Here is a 25,081-nt window from a genome sequence, read left to right on the forward strand (position 1 = left end):
GTCTCCGCTTCTCTCCATCGTCGTCTGCAGAAACATGCGAGCGGGGAGCGGTGACAAAATGTCAGCCCGGGCCGCTCTCCCTCCGCCGCCGCAGACATGAGCGGAGCCCCGACCGCCTCTCCAGCCGCAACAAGTCGCTCTCACCGCCATGCGGATCCACTGCAAAGTAGTTGCGGTCGCCGCGGGTTTCGGAGTTTTTCTACTTTTGTACTTTTTGGGGGGCAACGGCGCGGACGAGCCGCTGCTGCCCAGAGAAGTTGGAGGGGCTCGAGGGCTGGAGGAGGACAGCGAGTCCTCCTGGTCGCCCTCCTCCCACCTGGAAACTGAAGCCAAGTTGGCGAGAAAAGCACCCGCTGAGGTCGGAAGAGAAAGAAGAAGAGGCAGCGTGAGCGCCAGAAGGTGAGAGGACACTTTCTGAATCTCTTCTTTCCTGAAAGTTCAGAAGAGCACACGAGGTCGTTTACTTTTCCTTCTGTTAAATAATTTCTCACTGTCTGTGCTGCTCAGATATGAGGCTTAAAGGTTGGCCATGTTTAGAGGACACTAACCCGTCATCAACATCTGGCCTCACGTTTCCTCATCATTTAACCCAGATGTTGACAGGAGGCCATCTTCTCACTGCTCTAACGGTTTAATAAAAGTGAAGGTGAACCTGAAGCAGGAATTCATGAAGAGACTCATGTCTGAACTGCAGGGAAGGAATCATGTTCAAGGATCTTGTTTAAACCTGACAGAACTGTCCAGATGTGTGAGAGAAAAGCTTTGAAACCAGTGGTGTAGTCTACATTTGTGTAGTGGGTGTGCTGTGCTTAGAAACCAAAGTACACCGGTTAGTACAATGCAAGCATCAATTTATTTTGATTTTGAAGCATATTGAGTATTTCCACAGTTCTCTGATGCTTATATTTGAATAAATGTACAACAAACTTTGTACAACAGTTGGCTTTGTATTAAAATCATGTTATAGAATTTATAAAACAGTATCAAAGCAAAACATGTTCAAGTATTAAACGTAAGTACAGAATTATACAATAATTCACTGGATAAGTGAATGTAATAAACAAGCGCTGCATATAGACAGATTGTTACAGAAGTGTTTAACTGCAGTTTAACGTATCAGTGACACGTGACTAATGATGTCATGCATCAAGTGGGTATACGCTGTATACCTCCATTATTACATAGACTACACCACTGTTTGAAAGTCAAAAGAAGGTGATGATGTCTTTGCTTATCTGTCCGTTAGCAAAATATCTCATGAACCACTTGGCGGATTTTAATGAAACTCTCAGAAACTAATTATTGGATGCACATATAACTGACTGACTTTTAGAGTCAACGCAATCCAAGATGGCGACCACAACCAATTGATCTTAAATAACACAGAAAAGACACTGTCGTTTTCACAGATGTTGACTGAAAATTTGGTGTGGCAACAACTTGACAGATTGTACTGACCTTCCAGACAATAATCAGTGTACCTATAACAGATTAACTTTCAGAGCCAATACAAGATGGCCACCGCAGCCAACTAAACACAAATGCCTGTAATTCACTGTTATATGGATGTTGTGCTAACGCTTGGTGTGGTAGTAGCTGAGGGTCTATTTATCACATGCAGCACGTTTTGGTAAAACTTTAGCAATAACTAGACACAGGAGGGCACGGTAGATCAGTTGGTAGAACTGTTGCCTCTCAGCAAAAAGGTCGCCGGTTCAAATCCCGGCCCGGGGCCTTGCTGGGTGGAGTTTGCATGTTCTCTCCGTGCATGTGTGGGTTTTCTCCAGGTTCTCCAGTTTCCTCCCACAGACTAAAAACATGCTTGTTAGGCTGATTGGTGACACTAAATTGTCCATTGGTGTGAGTGAGAGAGTGAATGGTTGTTTGTCTCGTTTGTCTCTATTAGGGATGTGTGATATGGCATAAAATTCATATCACGATATGTATTGTGAAGGGTGGCGATAACGATATATATCACAATATGTTTTTGGTATAAAACTTGCAATAGGAATGAAAAAAAGCATAGGGTGTCCTTTTGCCATCATTTATTTTGAAAACTGCTATACCACAAAATAATCTCAGTTAAGAAAATTTTACTACTAGGTCCAGAGAGTTTTTAAATAATAAACATCCAGTATTAGGCTTCTTTCTTGTAGTGCAAAACAGTGCAACATATATCGAATGTAGTTTTAGATTTATGTTTTAAACAAAATAATATGTTAACTCTTAACAGTTCCCAGTCTTCTCACTTAAGAAATGAACAGCAACAGAGCAGCATTTTACACTGAAACACTTCACCTCCAACCCTCTAGTGGGCGACTCCTTCCACTTTAAGGAGAGCTGACACAAAATGGCGATCAGTTTCCTCTGTGGCTCTGACCAGAGGGTCTTGCAGTAAAATCACACAGCACAGCATTCTCTTCACAGATCAGAGAGCAGGTTTCTTTAAAGCTGACCAACGCTTACTTTAACTTTCGACGGAAATTAAAAAAAAAAAACCTTTCGACGGAACACAGCATTTTGCGCATGCGTCCAAATACGGCAACACTACGGCAAACCGGCCATAGTTAGCTTGTAGCGTCGCTACTTAGCTCTTGAAGAAAAGACTTTTACACCACTTACTCACAATTTTCACTTAAAAAGTAACAATTAAATCTGACAACTTTGATTTTACATCAGACTCAGCATTACTGTGGTTATCCGGTTTAAGACAGATCTCTATCATAGGCTAAATGGCTATCGTTTCTACCGTGTACTGTATATATTGCACATTCCTAGTCTCTATGTGTCCCTGTGATGGATTGGAGACCTGTCCAGGGTGTCCCTGCCTCTCACACAGGGATAGGTGGACATGGGCACCGGCGACCCCGGTGACCCAAAAAGGAAAAAGAAGGTAAAGATAACGGATGGATGGATGAATAACTAGAATAAAACCTGTTTGCTTGTTTGTTAGCAAAATATCTCATGAGCCACTGGAGAGATTTTTACATTTTGACATGAAACCTTCAAAAAATAATCATTGGACATATATCTATAATTAGAGTTAATTCAAGATGACATCACAGCTCATCTTCATTAGTCAACACTAAATTATCTATAACTCAGTTTACAGATGTTCTGCTGAAATTTCCATATGGTAGTAGTTGAGAGTCATTCACAACACACACTGTGAGTGTGACTACTCACTATGTTACAAAAGATTATTGGCCAAAAGAGTTACATCATCATTTTAGAAGTGTGGCGTGGAAGGCAGTGGGCGATACGTATTTCTTTTAGGAATGGCAGGCACCTGTTGTTTGTTGTTGTGTTGCAGAGACGCTGTCCTTATCAGATTCAGACAGGAGAGGGAGAGAATTTGCCACTTGCTATTTTTGATCAAGGGTGCAAGCTGTTTCATGTCTTCTGGCTTTCTAATTACAGCCTCATGCGCGTCTTGTGTTTGCCCTTCGCCTGGAGCACCAGCAGACTGAGCAGTGACTGGTCCACGATGATGTGACTGTGGAGCCCCTGTGACGGCAGGCTGTAATATGTATTCAGCTCCAAAGCCAGGCTGGAGGCTGTAGACGCTGCTGGCTAGATAAAAAGCCATCTAGGCGTTGCGTTGAGAAAGGACCTTTGCGTCCTCGCAGAAAGCTCGCTGCTCTGAGTGTGCTCAGTGCTGATAAGAGAGACAGGGTGGAAAGGGTCAGCTGTGGTCGTTTAAAGAAATACGGGGAGGAGGAATAAATGACTTAAGCAGTTGGAAAATGCCAAAGACTGACTTCTGTGATTGGGAAAAACAACTTCCTCATAAAAGTATCAGGCCAGAAGGTTTTGGACAAGACATCGCATCTTTTGGCTAGTCCTCCTGAAGGAAAACTACGAGCCTATTCAGACCCACTTTGTCAATGTGTCTTTAGCTATTGGGTTGCAGTCAGGTGTTACTAAGTATGGGTGTGAACCACCTCGATGCACATTGAAAACATGTTCTCAGAACGGTTCAGAGGACCTGTTGGGTTTGGTAGAATGGATGTAATCCATCCTGAGCCAAACTGTTGGGCCTGTTCGTTTTGATGTCAAATTAAAAAAAAGTCTGAGAAACATTTTTCTTAGACGGCTGATGAAAAATAATTTAACAACCATGTTAGGGAATATTCTAAAGATGTAAAGTTGGCAATCTTAAGGAACTTCACAATTTTATTGTTATTGGGAGGCTGCAATGAAATGAAACATTGGTTATCAATGCATTTTGATTAGGGATGCATGATATTGGATTTTTGGCCGATATCCAATAACCATTTTTTCCCCCCTACACCTACTTACAGAGACTATAGCTTTCTCTGCTGTAGAATTAAAATACTACATTATTCTGCATGGTCTTTGTCAATTTGGCCGGCTACCAAATGAAGATGCCAAAAAGGGGGCTGAAAATGATGTGACACTTCGACTTGGATTATGTTTAATGTCAAATATATTCATGACATTTACTCTCTCTAACACAATGACAACACTCGAACAGTGCAAATTTAAACATTTTCATAAATCTAAACTCAACGGCGCGCGTGATGTCATAACATTGTGCTGGCACTGCAGGCATCCTTGTCACTGGGTTGTCATCCAAAAACAGTGCCATATATATATATATATATATATATATATATATATATATATATATATATATATATACACAGCACCTTTTATACACACATATATGTATCTGCCTACACAGCAGGTAACTGACGTGATCACAAAGACGATGTGCGGTATACATTATTGCAAGGTGTGAACACTCAAGCATAGCAGTCTAGTGGCAGTTAATACTCCTGTGATCAGGTATGAACTGTGCTTAAACTTTATATTATTATTATTATTATTATTATTAATATTATTATTAAATATTGAGTTAAAAGTGGGTTCTGGAGTGGAAGTGATCAGTGCACGTCAATCATTTCAGTCCATGTTTCCTGAATCTTCTCTGTTCACTTTCTCTGTGATTCTGAGCACTGAACTGAACTGAGTGAACAGACAAACATCCCAGTTTTTTTACTCGTGTAATTTCCTCTTGACACATCACACAACTTCCTGTGGCCAAAAATAGAGAAAGAAGAGCTCCAGCTGCTTCTCAATCACACACCACACACTGGTCATGCATTTGTCTTAAGTCAAAACAGTTCCTGGTTCTGTCTTCTCAACATGGGGACTTTTTTAAATCTTAAACTTGATTCTCTCAGACATTAGATTGTCAAGACACACCTGTCGTTAGGACTGTGGGAAATTCACATGGTTGTCGGTATTTGATTAGGACTGATCTCTTGCAGTAACTGAATCCTTTTTCTGCAAGCTCCAAAGTTCCATACATGGGATTTTGAATTTACTCCAGGAGCAGGATAGTAAAAATATATAGTGTGCAAAAGTAAGAAGACTCTTCTTTTAGATTCTAAAGTTTTACATTTTAGGATGTGGACTAATCTCATGCCCTTTACCAAGTTAATACAACTGTATGTGTTGAAGAACACAGGTCATTTATTCATAAAACCCCTAAATGCAGAAGCACTATGTGGAAAAAAACTAAATTCTCCAGATGAATAAACAATCTTTAGTATCACATTTTATAGTAACTTTTAACCCTGCAATCCATTTCTTTATGATCTGATGGGTTTCTCCCAATGTTTTAAATAAATAGTGGTTCACTGGTATTTGACTGTGGTTTGTGGGTCAGTCCCACAAAAGCATTTCATTCAGGTTGGGGCCTTTCCAACACATTCATTCCTTTTAAAACCATTTTGTTTTTGACTTGCTGCTTTGCTCGACACTGATATCTGGTTACATGACCCAGTTCTAACCAAGTGTCAGACAAACAAGTTTATTTTATTGAATTGGGTTGACTCCAAAAGTTATTCAGTTTGACTTATACATATCAGTTTTGACGTTTTCTTCTGACAACCTATTTTGAACAAATCGTATTTGCTCAGTCTTTTTTTATTTTTTTATTTCCTACTTCAAACTTCAGCATTCACAAGCTAGACCAGTGTCAAATATTGAACTTTTGGGTTACTTTTACAATTTTAGTGAGTGCTGTGTTGTTGTGTAGACGGCCAAAACGCAGCCTTTTGAAAACAATAATGTTGTCGTTCAATCAGGTCATCAGGACAGTTTCTTTTTTTTTGTTGAGAGACGTTTCGCCCTCCATTCGAAGGGCTTCATCAGGCTGAGGAGTCCCATACAAACTGTTTTCCCCACTAAGCAGTACACTCCTATAGTGGACCAACCAGTTTGCTGATGATTCTGGGGGCTGTCTTCGCCTCCGTCGACTCTTCCCAAGCTGCCACGGCCAAAGTGGTTCCTGATGAAGCCCTTCGGATGGAGGGTGAAACCTCTCTACAAAAAAAAAGAAACTGTCCTGATGACCTGACTGAACATTGTTGGATTCTTTACCTGGATTATTGAGCATTAACCTTGATGAAATAAATGTCATAGTCCCACCTACGACCCGAGGGCCCCCTCTTCTTCTTTTGTCTTTCAACTTCACCCTTTGTGTAAGCTTTATGCACATTCTTTATACCTTGTTTCTTGTTTTTGGTGTATTTTTTGGACACGGCATCACACACAGGCTTGGCATAGTTACTACAGTGTTGTGGTGTTTTAAGTGTTTCTATGTTAATTGAGACATTTATTTACACTGCTTGAAGTTAAGACATTATTGTGTAGTCTCTCTCTCCATTCAACTTTGCATACATTCGTCTCTGTATGTCCATAAACCTTATCTTGTCTGGCCCATAACTTCTGATCTACTCAAGGTAATTTAACAAAACTTCATACCAATATGCATCATCAATAGATGGAGTGTCGCTTACACTTTTATCAGCTGCTTTAAGGTCAAGTTCATAAGTCAAGGTCAGATGCTATACAAGGTTTTTGCTTGTCTGGGCTGTTGCTATAGATTGCTGTAAAACAGTTTGTTGATGGGTGTATAAGGTGCCATATGCTATATTCTAGTTTGAAATGGTGTGGACAAGGCCCAAGCTCATTGCTGATGTTGTTCCTTCTTGGCATTTTGTTCAAACACACCTTTGTGCTCCACAGCGAGAAGCTGCCAGAACTCCTGGTTAAATAAAGGTGGGCCACACACTCAAATGATCAGTTTATCAAGTGCATTTGATTTACAGGACCAGGTTACTACGTCCCCTCTTAATTCTTGTGGATTTACAGTAGAAGGAACTTAGTTTCTGAAACACTGCTTTTGCATTTTGGCACAGTTTTCAATACCTGTATGATGTTCAGTTGAGCTGTTCATTAGATTTAACTACCGGTACTCTGAAGACCTCGTAAAGACTAGATGACTTTAAAATCATACACTGATACAAAACCTTCAGAATTATGAGAAGCATGGTTACAACCCAACCGTCTGGTTTGTGACTTTGCGTCATGCCTTGCATTTATGCAGGATTAGAGTGATTGTTGATGTTTTTGCCTGGAAATAAATCCCTCACACTGTCACTTCAAATGTAGTTAAGCTGTGTTTCTGTCTGTAAAGAAGTCCCCCTCTCACAGTGGCATTATGCAGAGCCATAAAATTGTTATCTTGCATGACTGAGTGCTCTCTTTGCTTGAAGTGGTTCGGAGATCTCCCTGCTTGCCTGAGTAGCCTGATGGGCTTGGAGGGGTTGCTTGTGAGAGCCTCATCACATGAAGCGCCGACTGTAAGTTTGACTAGCTCTCTTAAATTACTGCTGAATGAGTCACAAGAGCTGTTAGGCCAGTTTAAAATAGCAAGATTTGACATATATAATCTAGCAAGAGATTAATCCAGTGAATACAAATGTTTTTTGACAAGTCTGACTGTTAGTTATATTTACTGTTAGTATTACCATACTAAATAAGTCAGAGACTGCAGTTCCAGTGCAAGCTAAATAGAGCCGAAAATAAATATAAGAGAACAGGAATAGTGCTCAAAATAATTACAGTAAAGAAATTTCAGTTTAGAGCTTGTATAAAACAAGTCTGCACATGTGACGTGAATGGTCCACCATATCAACAAGAACACCTCACACCAACTGTCACGTATGGTGATGGAGGACTAATGATTGGGTTTGTGTAAATTTTAATGTGATGTGTAAAGAAGAGTGGGCCAAAATTCCCTCACAACTATGTGAGAAACTGTTGAAGACACGCAATGCAAATTTCAAGCCAAAATGGGAGCAGTGCCCCCTTGTGACTGGCTGCAGTTCAAGCGTGAACATATAAATAAATGGTACTTTTTTTAGCTTTATTTTCCATTGACTTATTTTGTTTCACATAGTTTGTACCCCCATCCATCCATACATCCATCCATACATCCATCCATGCATAGGCCTGTCACGATAACACATTTTGTTGGGCGATTAATTATCTCAGAAATTATTGTGATAAACGATAATATTGTTTGAAACATGACAATAATTAGTGATAATCAAATTTAAGAATAAAAGTCAGTTAATTTATGTCTAGTACCTTTATTTGACCACTGGATGGCAGTATAAGACTGTTTAAACCGAAGGATTAATGCTAGTGAGTGAGCGAGCAGCATGTCTAAGAAAAATGGGAGGGAGGCTTCTTGACATGACATGGGGGCGGCTGTGGCTGAGTGGTTAGAGCAGTCGTCCTCCAATGCAAGAGTTGGGGGTTTGAATCCACCAGCAGTCACATGTCAAACTGTCCCTGGGCAAGACACTGAATCGCTCATTGCCTCTGATGTGTGTCCCATCAGTTTATGAATGTGATAAAAAGGTCTGATTAGTCTCTTTAGAATGATTTGTTAAATTAGCTTTGTAGAGATCTAGTAGAGTGCTGTATGAATGGGTAAATGAGGACACTGATTGTAGTGTAAAGCGCTTTGAGTATCTCCATAAGATAGAAAGGCGCTATATAAGTACAGTCCATTTACCATTTACATGGGTTGTCTTTCGTTCTTGTTTTTCGGTTTTCAAAATGGCGGATGCTCGGAATGTTTTGAGTTCTTTAGCATAGCATTTGTCACGCAAAGCTTTTAATAAAAAAAATCAGTAAACAAGTTCTCAGCTTCCAACATTTTTCAGTCAGGTCATCTGGACAGTTTCTTTTTTTATGCTGAAACGTTTCGCCTTCGATCCGGAAGGCTTCATCAGTCAAGGAAACAAACAACACAAAACTGATTCGTCCCACAACAGCTTACTCCAAAGTGGAACAAACCAGTTATGTTGGTGCTAAGATGGTCTCTTTGGCATGCCCCCTCCTCCATTGCCGGCCCTCTTCCTCGTTGACAGTCGTGTTAAACTGGTTGAAAACAACAAAGTCCATGCTCAATAATCCTGATATATAATCCAACATTTTTCAGTCAGGTCATCTGGACAGTTTCATGTTTGTGCTGAAACGTTTCGCCTTCGATCCAGAAAGCTTCATCAGTCAAGGAAACGCACAACACAAAACTGATTCTTCCCACAACAGCTTACTCCAAAGTGGAACAAACCAGTTATGTTGGTGCTAAGATGGTCTCTTTGGCACGCCCCCTCCTCCATTGCTGGCCCTCTTCCTTGTTGACAGTCGTGTCAAACTGGTTGAAAAAACAAAGTTCATGCTCAATAATCCAGGTATACAATCCAACATTTTTGACACAGCTGTCAACAAGGAAGAGGGCCGGCAATGGAGGAGGGGGCGTGCCAAAGAGACCATCTTAGCACCAACATAACTGGTTTGTTCCACTTTGGAGTAAGCTGTTGTGGGAAGAATCAGTTTTGTGTTGTTTGTTTCCTTGACTGGTGAAGCCTTCTGGATCGAAGGCAAAACGTTTCAGCACAAAAAAAGAAACTGTCTAGATGACCTGACTGAAAAATGTTGGATTGGATACCTGGATTATTGAGCATGGACGTTGTTAAGTTATCAGCTTCTTTTTGCAGAGAAAAACAACTTTTTACACAAAGGCACGGGTTTCAACCGTGAATGTTGTAGCTTTGACAAGACGGAGGTTTTTTCTCCTAGGTCGGCCTGTTAGCTTAGCTCGTAGCTTAGCTGCTTTTAATGATCCAAAAGTGTGATTTTGGACGGTTAAAACAGATTTTAAAGAGAAAAGAGAAAGGGAGGGGTCAGTGAAGAGCACCAGAGTTGAGTCTTTTATCATCCAGTGTCTTCAGTAGAAAGAGAGACTCTAAAAAACAATAAAGCCGATGAATGAAAATGAGGTTGATAATTTTCATTCATCATGTGATTAATTGATTTATTGTTTATCACGACAGGCCTATCCATCCATCCATCCATCCATCCATCCATCCATCCATCCATCCATCCATCCATCCATCCATCCATCCATCCATCCATCCATCCATCCATCCATCCTTCCATCCAGCCATACATACATCATCTGTCACTTGCTCTAGGGCAGCAGCTTGAGAGCAGGAAGGCCTAGACATCTCTTTCATCAATCACCTCATCCAGCTCTTCTGGAGGTTTCCAAAGCATTCCTAGAACATAGTTTCTCCAGCGTGTCATGAGTCTTCCCTGGTGTCTCCTCATATTTGGATATGCCCTGTATGCCTTGAGGCATTCAGGGGTTGTTCTTACAAGATAGGCAGCAGTAAAAGGCAAATGCCATGGCACTCTGACCCTAGGTGTAGACTTGGTTTTTCACACAGCTTCTTCATTTGAGCTTCAATTTAGTTTACTGAATAACGACGTGGTGAAACCTGTGCTTTCTTGTACAGTTGAGGCTGATTTGAATTATTTTAAAATCTGGTCATTTTCACAAGCTCATTTTTATTCCTGATCTAGAAAACTGGATTTAGATTTCCACCAGTTCTGCTGTGGATAAGTAGTCTACCAATTTTTTTTAGTTTGACAATGTTTGCATGTCAATCAGTTAAAAGTCTTTTATGAACCACTGGATGAATTTGTTGAATCTCTAAAGCTGCTTCTCTGTTGTTAAGTGCAACTCTGATCTTGTAATTTCTATTCGTTCTTCTCAGGTGTAGGTGTGTCTCCCTTGGGAGTGTGTCCCCCACTCTGTGGGTGGGATCCTCTGAGTTTTGGGAGGGGGCGGGGCTTACGGCAGCACTCGCTAAGGACAGTAACTGCTGATTGATTAGTGCCTTTATGTGCCGCCTCTAAAAGTCTTAAAACTTACTAAAAATAGCTAGATTTGTTGCGCGTCACTTTAAAAACTAAGTCACTGGAGGGGTCTGAAAATTTGCTAAAGTCGCTAAGTTGGCACCACTGGAAGTTTGCAAGTACAGCCTTGGTTCATCAAGTGACGTCGATCCATGGGCCAATCAACAGCTGCAGTTTGCTGACATCAGAACATTCACTCGGCTCGGATTGTTTGGAACCACAGCTGAGGCGGGTCCAAAACTCAAACAGGAACAGGGAATGGAGACACAACTGACCAATGTTGAGTCAATGCACACTGATTAAAGTCACGTCCGTGGGGAAGCGGCTTGAGAAGTTAATCATTAGTTGTAGATCCACAATCGATTACCCTTTGGAGTCAGCCCAGTTCAAGACCAACGTTAATCAGCTTTAAGACAACAGAAAAATGGCTGTGACACTATCATTTTTACAGATGTAAAGTTAAATTTGACTGTTTTAGTATTGATTTTAAACTTTTAATGTTAAACAGTAAGGCCCTAAATGGACCTGCCTGACCTCATGTAGCTGCATGTGTCCTCCAGATCCCTGAGATCCAATGATCATTTGCTTTTAGTCATCCCGAGGTCCAGGCTGGTCCTAAAACCATCAAGAGCTGAAGCCTGTCTGATATGAAGAGGCAAACTTTTTGTTTATTTTTGTGCTCTCTTGTGTTTGATATTATGTTCTATTTCGTATAGGCTTCGTCCTTTAAGACTGTCGCTGGTGGGTTTATCCCTCTGCGCTCAGCACTGCACTGAAAAAATTTTAGTCCGCACCCACCTGCTGTGTGTGGGCTTCACCCCCGGTCCGTACAAATTACGGTGAAATAGGGTAATCGGCTCCCATTTTTTCTTCAGCCAGCTAGCTAGCACTGTCAGAAGAACGTAGAAGGAAAAGTTGTCCAGCTTTGACCGGCACAACCTTTGCTAAGAATGCCTGGGTCTCCGCCACGCCAACCTCCTGCCGTCCCGGTGAGCTCTTCCTCCCTGAGGAGAAGCAGACTAACAGCCTTGTTCAAGGTAAGCGCCGAGGAGTGCTTTTCCGTGGCGGACCGCTACCCGCTGGACGACGCCATCGCCTTTTCTAATGTGTTTTTTCCTCGCGGTAATCGAATGATTTCCTCGGAAAAGGCGATGTTAGTAGCAGCCACACTGAATGTTTTCCGTGGCGGGCCGCTACCTGCTGGACGATGAATCGAATTACTCCTCTGAGAAAGGTGATGCGGAGCTGCCCCTTCCCTCCTGGAGATCGTAGTGACGGAAGACGAGTGGCCAAGCGGATGCTCAGCCACCTCGGATCTTCCCACATTAGGGCCCACACTGCTCCCAGCCGTCGGCGCCCTCCTCTCTGAGCTGCCCGGCATAGTCCAGGAGGATGTTAACACAAGGGATTTTTCCGTCCCTCGCCTCCCTCCACCCTGATCGGATGATCTAGCGGCATGGTTGGCTCCGCCCTGACTCGTCGCCCTGACCCCACCTGGCCTCGCTGTCCAGCTGTGACGTCACACTGGATCGAGGCTGCAGCTGGGCCGGCAAACTGAAGACATCTGTCTCCACCTTCGCCTCCATCTCCAGAGTGGAGGGTTTTACTGATTGGTGTTTTTTTCCCTCGGTCTCCCGCCTGCACATAGATCCTGCGCCCCAGAAGAGGTGGATTATCTTTGTGCCCCCCTCTGTGAGAACCGATCTGAATCACTGGGGAAACCTTCTCATTCTGTCAGAGGGAGTTCCCATCAGCAGGCCTACATCACACGTCTCAGTTTTTTTTTTTCACAGACGCGTTCCTGTCAAACTGGGAGGAATGTTTCTGTTCCAAGCAGTGGGAGCACAGTGTCTGGACCACATGTCACTTTACATAATGCGCTAGAATGTTTTTCATGGTCTGAAACGTGACTCAGCATTTTACCCCTGCTGCGGGATCAGCATTTTCTGATCCACACAGACAACAAGTGACGGCGGTTTACATAAACCGTCAGGGATGTGTGCGCTCAGCCCAACTGTTACGCATCGCGAAACAACTGTTGTGTTGGCCACACAGAAACATGCTCTCCATCAGAGCTGTGGATTTTTCCAGCGTTCCTGAACAGGCAAGCAGATATCATGTCGAGGGGCGATCCTCGCCACAGAGACTGGAGTCTCCATCCCGAGCTTATTTCTCGGATTTTTGGAACAGGTTGGGCCGAGCACCAGTGGACCTGTCCGCCACACGGGAGAATGCCCAGTGTCAATTATGGTTCTCACTGAACCCACGAGACGACCCACCGTTAGGAGTGGATGCCTTCGCTCACAGCCCATGGCCAAAAATGCTCCTTTATGCATTTCCTCCAGTCCTGCCGATATCACGGACCCTGAACCGGGTCCGGGAGGAAGTACCGTCAGTCATCCTCGTAGCTCTTGAACGCTTTTGCGCTCCGTGGTTCCTGAATCTTCAACGACTGATATCGGGTCGGCTGTGGAAACTGCTGTGTGTGTGTGTGTGGGGTGCTCTCCTCCAGGCAGGAAGAGTGATCAGGAGTTACCCAGAAATAGGTCAACATCTTTGGGTCTGTCCGCTGAACAGATCCGTTTAGAAAAGATGGGCCTCCCACAAGATGTGGTGCGTACGTTCAGGGTGCACGAGCTGCTTCCACCCCAACGCTGCACACATCAAATGGACAGTTTTTTCAGCGCTGGTGTGCAGAGAAAGGCGTGGAAGCCATTTCATGCCCACTAGGTGGCATGCTGTCCTTTCTGTAGAAGCTGATGGACAGATATCTGGCGTTCAGCACAATTAAAACTTATGCTGCAGCTATTTCTTCCTGTCACGAGGGCTTTGGTGACAAAACAGTTCTTGATCACCCGTTGATGAAGTGTTTCCTGAAAGGTGTACGGAGACACAGACCGGTGTCACGTCCACTAGCTTCACAGTGAGACCTAACGATGGTCCTGCACGCTCTTATCAAAGCTCATTCTGAGTTTTTAGATCAGGTTTTACTTTAATTTCTGTCATTTAAAACAGCCCTGCTGTTAGTTTCTGACGTCAGCAAAAGAGATTGAGTGTTTGCTTGCTCTCTCTGTTACTCTCTCATGTCTCAGAATTCAAGCTGACGGCAGTTCAGCTGTACTGCGTTTTAACCCTGCTCTGAAAAGCATCACAAGCTCATTCAGATCAAGAGTGATAACCTTGGATGGGTTTTATCCTCTTCCTCATAACTCTGAAGAGGAAGCACCATCTCACCTCTTTCTGTCCCATGCGCCCATTTTTCATGTTACGTGGTGCACACGGCCGCACTGCGCAGATTTCAGCGTATGTTTGTGCATTACTGGGACAGCTCTTCAGGACGTCCTCTATCCACCCAGCGCATCTCACACTGGTTGTGTGAGGATATTTCTGAAGTTTACAGTTCATCTGGACTGGATCCTCCAGAGAATCTCAGCGCATTACACCAGAGGGTTTTCATCCTCCATGGCTCTACATGGTGGGATGACAGTGGAGAATATTTGTATGGCGGCTGCCTGATCATCGCCATGTTCAATTATTTGTTTTTATCTACGTGATGTTTCTACTTTCTCCATAACCCATTCTGTTCTCAGGGTTCTGACAGAATGATTATTATTTGTTTCAGGGAGCCTCACTTTTGAGCTCACACATGCCTGCATGCAGTCGGTCGCAGTGTGAGTCCTCATCCTGAGGAGCTGTTTGTCTGCTCTGTTTATCATTACACTGTTACAATTCATATCCTCCGTTGTTCCTATTCACAGCAGCAGGTCTGCTATCTCAGCCTTTTTTCCTCACCAGAGATCTTCTCCAGTGCGCTCCTGCGCATGGAGCATGCAATTACGCAGCGCGTAATTACGCACACAGAAGGCTGAGTGATGATTTTTTTTTTTGTGTGCAAGCTGGTGCTTCATGTTGTGTCTGAATGGACCCAGTGAGGCCTAAACTACATCCTGCTTCGCCTTTAACCCACCAGTGACAGTCTTAAAGGACGAAGCCTATACGAAGTAGAACGTTGGTTATGTACTGTAACCCCAGTTTCTATGAGTATAGGCGTAGCCCTTTAAGCTCTGGGCCTCACTGGTTCCTAAATGGCTGAAGAAAAAAGCTATTTTGGGAGCCGATTACCCAGTCTCACCGTAATTTATATGGACCGGGGGTGAGGTCCACACACAGCAGGTGGGCGTAGACCAAAGTTTTTTCAGTGCAGCGTTGAGCGCATAGGGATAAACCCACCAGTGACAGTCTTAAAGGGCTACGCTTATACTCATAGAATCTGGGGTTACAGTACGTAACCAACGTTTTACTCTTTGTTTTGTGAGCAGCACTTTGGCTATAGTAGTTTTTAAATACATTTTGATTTACCCTACTTTTTGCTGTATAAGTCGTACCTTTTTGCATAAATTAACATGCCCTACAGCTTATACAGCAAAGCGACTTATTTATGTTTTCCCCCCATATTTATAACCAAATTTTTGGCTGAGATCTGACCATTTCATTCATTCTGACATGGAAAATATTGAACACTACCATTTTCAGCCACTAGAGGACCCTTGAGTAATATGGTAAGACAATTGTCTCATTAATCGGTAAAAGTGGCTATTAATGAGACACTTGGCTTGCCATACCAAGTAACCTTTGTCTCGCTCCGGAACGCCTGGAGCAAATACCAAATCAGCTTCATTTCGCCGTACTGCCCAGGCGAAATGCAACTGATTTGACCATTAAAGTGCATTTGTTAAACTGAGACACACCTCTACTATAAAGTCGAGTAAACAAATAATTGTTTTTAGGTGGTTATCTTGGTAAATTTTGAAGAAATGCACAGCGAGTTCTCCCTCTGCACACTCCACTCCCACAGCTGCAAATCGGCTTTTGAAATGCAGCTGATATTATCGCAAAGTTCATCTATTAAGGAAAAATTAGACTGAGACACACAGCTTTACTATAATTTCGAGCAAACAAATAATTGTTTTTAAGTGTTAATCTTGTTGAATTCTTGTTAAAGTCCTCCCGTGCACGCTCCCGCAATCACCATTTGGCAGCCCATCAATTTTTGGCACAACACTGGCCCACATTTCCAGGTTGTCAGTGGTGATGTGTAACAAATGCGATGCGTCAGCTGTGACGCATATTAGATGCAACGTATTTATGTTTTTTCCATTTTATTAGACATATTTGGACTGATGTGACTTATATGGCGGTGCGACGTGTACGGCGGAAAATACAGTAAGTTTTTTTGTGGCAGTAGCTGAGAATGACCCTCGTGTTGCTGTTTGGTGTAATGTTTTTACACTATTAGTGCTTAGTGTGTTATTTAGTTGATGTTTTTCTTAGTTCATATCTTGGATCTTATTACGGTTTTTCATTTACATTTTATTGTTGGGACCCTTTGTACATAATCTCATTCCACCACATGCACCACATGAGATGCGAATGACAAAGAAATCTCTGAATCTGAATCTCTCTGAACATGCGAGTTCTGTTAGCACTCGGAGTACAACACCTTTGATTAAAACTTTTGCAAGGCAGCAGGTGATTCCAGTCTTGACTTCATGTTGTTGAAAGCTCTGTTCTGTTTCCACCTCATGTCATAATCTGAGCATGCTCAGTAAATGGCTTTGATACCTTCTGCTTTCAGAGTCTTAAGCCCACAAAATGACCCAATTACATTTTAATAGATAAAATGGCCTTAAGAACTTCTTTGGTAAAGTTGTTTCTCTCGTTCTTCACTCTGCACGTACCTTTTCTTTCACATTATCTTTTCCCTCTCCTTGCATATTTAATGGGCTGGCTGCTGGTGCTTTGTAGTCTTTTGTTTTCTCTGCAGCCTGTAATAAATTAAGACCTTCTGTGCCTCTTCCATGTGTTTTGACTGCTTCCAGAAGTGAGGAAATGGTGCCGTGACACGAGCTGCCATGTGCTCATGCTTTATGCAATAGAGACAGATTTTTGTTCTGTCATAAAATTTTATGCACAAAGCTTTTTAAATTTTTATTTAATGCAATGCAGTTGCTTTATTTTTGTAGATGGGACAGTATTGTGGCTGGAAAAAATAAAAGGAATGTGTAGTCTGCAGCTTTGTCCAGCATCATCGTGTAAAGCATGGGTCAGATTTTTTTCCAGCACCTTCCCATCCTAATCTGCAGCGTGTCACTGTCCATCAGTCATGCAGAGAAACAAGTGTCAGGCTTGGAGACTGGCCTGATTCCACCTGTCATCTTTTCACTCGCAGCAAACGCTGAACTTTTTTTTCCCCTCATTGACTGGTGAAACCATTTTCCTCCCACAGTTCTCCCAAAACACCAGACTTTGAAAAGAAAGGCTTTTTGTTCTCTTTTTGTTTGACAGACGTTCCCCCATGGCTATGACAACATTTCTGTTGAACATGTTGTCATTACATCAAACTTTCTCTCTCTCTCTCTCTCTGTGTGTGTGTGTGTGTGTGTGTATTAATTGTAGGCAGTGCTGAAGTTTACACGACACCATATGTCTTGGAACCTCCTTTCCAGTTGAACCTTGAAGATGAGCATCTACATGTACTGATCAATACGTGTCTCTAGTCTTGTCTCTTAATTACTTGTTTAGATTAAAATTTTCAGATTAGAATGTTCAGATTAGAATGTTCAGATTAGAATGTTCAGATTAGGGTAGATTTTTTAGCATTTTTTATATAAATGCATTTATCTGTTTGTTATTGTATTGTTGTGTATCTGCACTGTGCATTGTATTGTTTTTGCACATAATGTTCTATGTTACACTGTGATCCTGGGGAACGCTGTTTCATTTCGGTATGTACTTGTAGCTGAAATTCAATTCATCCATCCATCCATCCATTATCTTTACCCGCTTATTCCATTTTTGGGTCACGGGGGTCGCTGGTGCCCATGTCCAGCAATCACTGTGCGAGGGGCTGGGTACACCCTGGACGGGTCGCAAGTCCATCACAGGACCACATAGAGACAAACAACACAAACAACCATTCACTCTCTCACTCACACCTAGGGACAATTTAGAGTTACCAATTAGCCTAACATGCATGTTTTTGGTCTGTGGGAGGAAACCGGAGCACCCGGAGAAAACCCACGCATGCACGGAGAGAACATGCAAACTCCACCCAGAAAGGCCCCTGGACCGGGGTTTGAACCAAGGACCTGCTCGCTGAGAGGCAGCAGCTCTACCAGTTGCGCCACCGTGCTGCCCTGAAATTCAATTCAATTCAGTTTATTTATATAGCACCAAGAAATGACAATAAAACCTCTGACTCTGTTTTCACCATGGAGCTAAATGTGACTTCAAGTGACACTGTTACCTTTCAGAGATGAAGTGGGAGTTTGTTGGCTGTCACACAACAGATGAGTGGACAGATGAGAGAGAAGCACTTTTAAAATATGCACTGTGCAAAAGTCTTGAGTCACCCCCAATTTCTTTATAGTTTGACAGAATCAGAGTCATGGAAAACACGTAAACATTGAGCATGAACTCAAACATATCTTGGTTTTTACGTGTCACTCTAGTTTTTTTTTTTTAATTATTCTTATTTATTTATTGATACTTGTAGCCCTGAAATAAAATGTAGAAAACTGGAAAACAATCTTACTTTAAATACAAATGAAATTTATTCACATGTAATACAAATCAAAAGACGTGTTATGACTAATTCTAGACTAATTTATAACATGAAGGTGACTGAGTTGGATCAAAAAATAAATATGTTGACACTATTAAAATGGCATGAGAGAAAAAGAAAATATAAAGACAAAATGTTATAGTAATAAATTAGTACTAACCCCAGAATTGTTATAAAATGATGTGACACAAACAGCAAGAAAACAGAACTGTTAGGCCATTTAATTTTTTAAGGTTAAAGTTCTTGTTTTGATGCTTGTTGTCTTTTATTTGAGTTTTTCTTGTGATGAGCTGTCTCTACTTCTATAATGTGAAGGTCTGCAGGTTCTGAAGAGTTCAGCAAACAACAGGTTGTCTTTCATGTGTACTTTTCCTTATATGAAAGCTTTTATTTGAGATTTCATTCACCCTTCATTTATACTGGTTAAGCCCTATTCGCACGGGATTAGTTTTACCTAAGGGCCAGTGTAATCTCCCCAAAGTCTACTTTTTATGTGACACATTCGCATGGGATAACCAAAGTCTGATATTTAACTGAAATTCACGGACGTGTTCCGGTTATGATGTTAACGCGCTGCGTTGTCACGACCGGGCTGGTCCATATAATGTGTTTAATGTGTGGGCTGGGCCAGGCCGGTCTCAGGCTTTGATGTGGTTTTATGAATCAGCACTAAAGAAAACTAAAGAATGCACAATATAATATTGTGTTACTCTACTTGTTGAGGAGGAGGCAGGTCTGACTGGCCGGTTTAAGAGGTAAAAAAGTCACATTAAGCTCAGATGGACAGCTGTCATCGGCCGTGAGCGTCCGCTGACCTGCCGGTTGAAATAGACTTGCGACTTGTCCAGGGTGTCCCCTGCCTCTCGCACAGTGATGGCTGGACATGGGCACCAGCGATCTCGCTACCCAAAAAGGAAGAAGCGGGTAAATATAATGTGTAGTGAACTAAGCCTCAGGTCAAAAACCTGACCCTGAGGGCCTTCCTGGAACAGACTTCCTCATTGTTCAGAGCGTTCGTCGGGTAGAGCCACAGCGAGACGTCGTGGCATCGACGGACTCTCGTCACTCCATTAGAAACTGCTCGGAACTTCTGTTCCTCTGAACTTTTCTCGTTCAGGAACTCCTCGTTCGAGGTTCTCTCCGGAACTCTTGTTCAGCTTGGAACTTTGTTCTACTTGGAACTAGGAAGTGTCGACCCTTTTAAAGAGGTCACTTCCGGTTCCTCTGAGAACTTCCTGATTGGTTGAACGAACCAACAGGGGTGTGGTTTTAGTGACGTAAGAGGTTATTACAAGTCAAGGAGACAGAGTAGATATTTTAAGAACAGACAGAAAGATGTTTTGAAGAAACAGAGACATTTAGGAGCCAGTCTCCTTCTATCTATCTGAGAGAGTTAAACATGACATTTCGTTCCGATAAACATGTTTTTGACCGTTCCTTGACTTTTGACCGACTCACTCCTTCTCATTTCAGACAGAAGATCAAAGATGCATCATTACTTTGTGACAGGCATTTTAACTTGATTTCTACTTTGAATGAGGATTAAAAATCATTTATACTGTTTCACAGTTGATTTAAAATGAGTAGTTCACTTCAACATTTAAAAATGATTTGAACTAAACACACTTTGATTATCAAGATATTGTAAAATAGTAATGATAATGAAACGAGAGTGTTCTTTCAATTGACCAGTGCAGGACACACTCAGAAAGTCTCTGGATGAGCTTAATTTGTGTTTCTGGACTCAAATCAATGAAATAACAGTTCCTGTTCCAGGAAGGCCCTCAGAGTCAGGTTTTTGACCTGAGGCTTAGTTCACTACAAATGGATGGATGGGTTAGCTCATCACGCGCACATCTCCGCACCTGCTGTCATCTGCGGTGAAAGAAGTGGCAGCATAAACACTGTCCCCTACCCGGGGACCATATATTAATTAGATTTTTTGGAACAGGGAGATGGAATAGGGGCTTGTTCAGTCCACTCCACACATCGACCAGGTATTGCAGTATCTCCTGGACCGGTGCACGAGAAAAAGGAAAAAAAAAAGCTGAAGCAAGCAGCGCGTTCATTTAAAATAGCCTTGTTCTATATTTTTCCAAATTATTTTGCTTAAACAAAAACAAAAAATGCCTCATTACATATCAGATCCTGCACATTTCTGTCCAAATCACAGAGATGCCTATTCACATTGGATTAGTATCACATGACCTCAGAGTTCAGCAAAATATAGTAGGTAATTTGCGAGGGAATTTTCACTTTACAAATTACTGACATGGCCAATTCACACAGGATTAACAACACAGACAATCTCCGTAATTATTACAAATAGCATGTGGTCCCTAGGTAAAACTAATCCCGTGCAAATAGGGCTTTAGTCTCATTGAGCCACGAGGACCCATTTACAAGAAAGACCTGTAGGTCATTGATATGCTGAAAAATGAAAAAATTGTCAATCACTGAATAATGGACTGCTTCCATACTATTAAGAACCTTGAAAGGATTTCTAACATCATCTGAAATGTTGTCCTGACTCCCAAACTAAGACAAAACTACCACTGTGTTTTACACAGAGCTGTAGAAAGTCAGAGAGGCAGCTCTGTTCTGTCCTGCACCTCTTTAGATGTTGGCATTAGAACTAGAATTGCACTCAGGTCCAAAAAATCCTACCCGACCTGGCCCTAGCCTGTAGCCATCATTTCTGAACCCCACCCGATTCGACAAATTAACAGTAATCACAGGTCCGAACCCGAAAAAAGCCCAACTTTTTTAATTAATTTGACTGCTTATATAGTTATTAAAGCCTCCAGTATACTGCCGCGTACGTCCGTTCATGCGTACGTACGCGTGTACTGTGCGCAGAGGGTTCAGACATGATACTCCAGCGTACACCCCGAGCAGCTGCAGAGCAGCTTCACAGACAAGGGGCGTTTACCTTCGGGACAAATTGAGGTCGCCGATTGGTCATTTGCTGACACGCCTACTGAATTGATTGACAGGTCGGAAAAAAGAAAAAAAGCAAGCGTTGGCAGCCTGATCCGCAGCGGTGTTCTGTGTTTACTGTATATGTTGTTAATAAAAAGATATAAAAAATAAAAAAACAGGGAGCGCTGGCTCTTCAGTCCACACATCAGACCAGTCCACCAGAAAATCTCCAGACCCTCCCACAGCCATGCTGGACCTGAGTTTAATTCGCTCGTGACAAATTCCTCCATTTCTCACCATTTCAGTCATTGCATCAACGGAGAAGGAAGAGATCACTGCCTTTTGGCAAAAAAAACCAAAAGAAAAGGCCAGATCAGGGATGAAGAAGGGGAATTTAATACATTGGTGTCGCATACAAAACAGTCCGTCGCTGGGCAGTTTATTGTGCGACACAGAGTACGCGTATGTGATCGTAAAAATTTGAGCCTTGCACGGCCATGCCCTGGGGGGTACGCACGTACCTCTGCGTATGTACGTGCGTACCTCTGCGTATGGATGTACGCTGCAGTATACTGGGGGCTTAACAGTCGGCAGACACACGCGGCTGAGTAAAGTGGGTAGAAGATCAGAGCTGAGGGGGTGTTTGTCCTTTCATGGCCGTCAAAGTGCATTAAATACTTGCTTCTGCTTGCATTCTGCATTATTCAGACACGAACCCTGCTCTGACATGTCGGATGTTTTGTGTCAGCTGTTTGGGTCGTTGGCCGTGCCTGTCCTCTGAGTGCAGTGGCTGAATGAACGTCCATTTGGGCTTTGATGGATCGCTGGCAGTAGTCCATCTGAAGCTTAACTGAACTTTTTACCTCTTTCAAGGCCGGTCAATGCGCGGTCAAATGGCCACGTGCGGCTGGTGATTGTACGGAAAGCCATGTTGCCATATAATTGGATCATCAGCCGCGTACGTCTGCTGATGCTATCAAAAGCCAGACACCGACCCGGCCTTAATCTTGTTTGAGTGGGACCAGGCTCTGGGTTTGGGTTAGAAATGACAGCTCTAATTAGAACCATGCTCCATACGTCCGTTCTACCGCGATCCTCTCATAAGGTTTGTCATCAACGTGTGCCACACTGCTGCAGCATGGCAGCACTGATGAGAGCTCTGCTTCGACTCACACTTTAGTTCATTGTTGTTGTTTTTGTTTTTTTTACTTTTTGCACATGCACTGCACTCCCATGCTACGGGTATGACAGTGACATACTTTTGGAGTTGCGATTGTCAGTGAGTGGGAACTTTGGGCCGACTTTTGGAGACTCGGCATTGGACATTTTCCCCTGGGTCCTTGTTTACTTGGGCGCTGTAAGAGGGAAAAATAAACACGCAGAAATGCAGAAAACCCCCTCTTCCCCTAAGGTTTTGCTTTCAGGTGTTCCATTCTCTGAGGAATAGACTGGATGACCTGCGCGCATGGATTTATTGCAAGTGGGACACGAGGAGCTATTTGTCTTTGCCTTTACGGAAACATGGCTGAAGCTGTCTATCCCCAACTACTGTCTACCTGCTCGACAGAACTTAGTCACATCTGGAACACCTAATATGTTAATTGCTACTGCACAGTGTGGCTGTATCTTGTGTACTGTCTTGGTTCAGTTCATCTCTATGGGTATGTTTACATGGACATAAGTAACCGGATCAAATGGCCGGTCGGAATAAAAGTGTGTCATGTAAACACTCCGTTCGGGTTATTTTTTGTGTATTCAGCGCGATCCGATATAATTTGTGATCAGAACGAAACGGGTGGTTTACGCCGATCCGAAACCCGATCGGTGCGCATGTTGTAGAACTTCTTCTTCGGTGGTTTTTTTAAGGAGAGTTTACCACTCTGCGCATGTCAGTACTGCTGTTCAGAACAAAGTCTGCTGCATGTAAACGCTCGTCATGAACAGATTGTGCCCATGTAAACGATACATTTGAATTATTCAAATAGAACACATTTCAATCCGGTCAAAGAATTCTGCGCATGTAAACATAGCTAATGTTGCTCACTGCCTGTGCAGTGGCCTGCCATACACCCCGTGTGTTGTATGTCGTGTGTAACATGTATCGTGTGCATTTAATCAGTGTTACTGCCTGTGAGGTACTTGTTTGTACTGATTCATCCTAGTTGCACCATTGTATGTTGTATCATGTTATTTACTATATTTATTTTGGACCTTGTAGATGTTGTTTCTTTTTCAATTTTTGGTGCTTTGTTTTGTACTTTTGTCGCATGCTTTGGTATTTCTTGTTTATTTTTAAAAACATTTGGAGAGTCAAGACGGTTTTTCTTGTCCTGAGCATTTCATTGCATTGTTGACCTTATGTTGACCTGCATACTACCGTCAACTACTGCATCCATGCTGGGTTGTTTCCATGACCTTGTCTAGGCTGTAGCCCAGGCATGAGGCCAGTGTGGCCAGTCCTGCTTCAAACAGTCATTGACCACGCCACCCTGGTGGGCTCAGACCCCACATCATGGATACACTATCACTGCTGCCCCCACAATTTTTTATCTAAAAAAAAAAAAACAAGAATTATTTCTCATATTGTTTAAAGTCTTTACATGAGAGTCTGGCTCCTTGGAAACATTTTAATAGAAATGTAGGGATAATACAAACCCCATACATCCAAACATCTCCTGTGGACCAGGATCATTGAGCCTAAATTATATTTAATCATAATACCCATCATTATCACATCTGTGTACTCCTTATTCCCACTAACTTGAAGTGCGTAGGTTAAGGTTTATAGTAATTTTCCATCCATGTCATTATCATTCTGATCCTTCCACGTTTCTCATTAGTGTTTTTTATAGTCATTTTTTATTGTCTGTCCATGTGATGAGAATTTTAATATGCCACTTGTAATCCATCTGACAAGTTTCTTGAATTCTTGTCACTGTCTTTTTTTATATAGTAAATTTCAGAATAATGTGGTTGGACATGTGCCGAAGCTCCGCCGGGCTGAGGAGGTCATGCACCTGGCAGTGGTAGCATGTGGGAATCGTCTGGACGAGACCCTCACTATGGTCAAATCTGCCCTGCTGTTCAGCCTGAAGAAGATCAAGTTTCACATTTTTGCTGAGGACCCCTTGGTGCCACGTTTTGAGGAAAAGGTAAGGCAACTTTATTGTGTGCTTGTCCAACATGTGTTTTTGTAGCGCTCCCTAACAGCTTAAGAGGTTTTTTTTTCCTTTGGCTAGTTAATTGAAAAAAACACTTTTCTGTTTTCATTCTGCAGGCAGGAAACTCTTGCTCTCTCTTTGTAAAGATTAAGGCATTTCAACTCTCTGACTCACTTTTACCGGCTCTTTTATCTCAAGTCTGAGGTGTAATATATCACCAAGACATCCAGCTTTTTCTGCACTGCTGCGTTTCACTTCAAAGTCACCTTTACAGAGACAC

The 25,081-nt window shown here is 42.5% G+C and overlaps 1 protein-coding gene and 1 pseudogene across 1 annotated transcript; both read left to right on the forward strand.

The window, feature by feature from the left end:
* LOC119412166 (glucoside xylosyltransferase 2-like) lies at positions 1–24,855 on the forward strand. Its single transcript, XM_037679143.1, has 3 exons — positions 1–399; positions 24,594–24,792; positions 24,838–24,855. The coding sequence occupies exons 1-3, from the start codon at positions 149–151 to the stop codon at positions 24,853–24,855; spliced, it is 468 nt and encodes a 155-aa protein (XP_037535071.1). The 5' UTR covers positions 1–148.
* Positions 20,572–20,749, forward strand: LOC119412911 (annotated as a pseudogene).
* Positions 24,856–25,081: the final 226 nt, after the last annotated feature.

The sequence above is a fragment of the Nematolebias whitei genome, chromosome 7, assembly GCF_014905685.2.
Source record: "Nematolebias whitei isolate Nwh7 chromosome 7, NemWhi1, whole genome shotgun sequence".
Classification (NCBI taxonomy): Eukaryota; Metazoa; Chordata; class Actinopteri; order Cyprinodontiformes; family Rivulidae; genus Nematolebias; species Nematolebias whitei.

What these genes read in the sequence shown, in the direction of transcription:
- LOC119412166 (XM_037679143.1), top strand. Translation starts at nt 149, where the DNA reads ATGCGGATCCACTGCAAAGTAGTTGCGGTCGCCGCGGGTTTCGGAGTT. An exon ending in GGCAGCGTGAGCGCCAGAAG is followed by an intron (nt 400 to 24,593) that starts GTGAGAGGACAC and finishes TTTTTTATATAG; the next exon opens with TAAATTTCAGAATAATGTGG.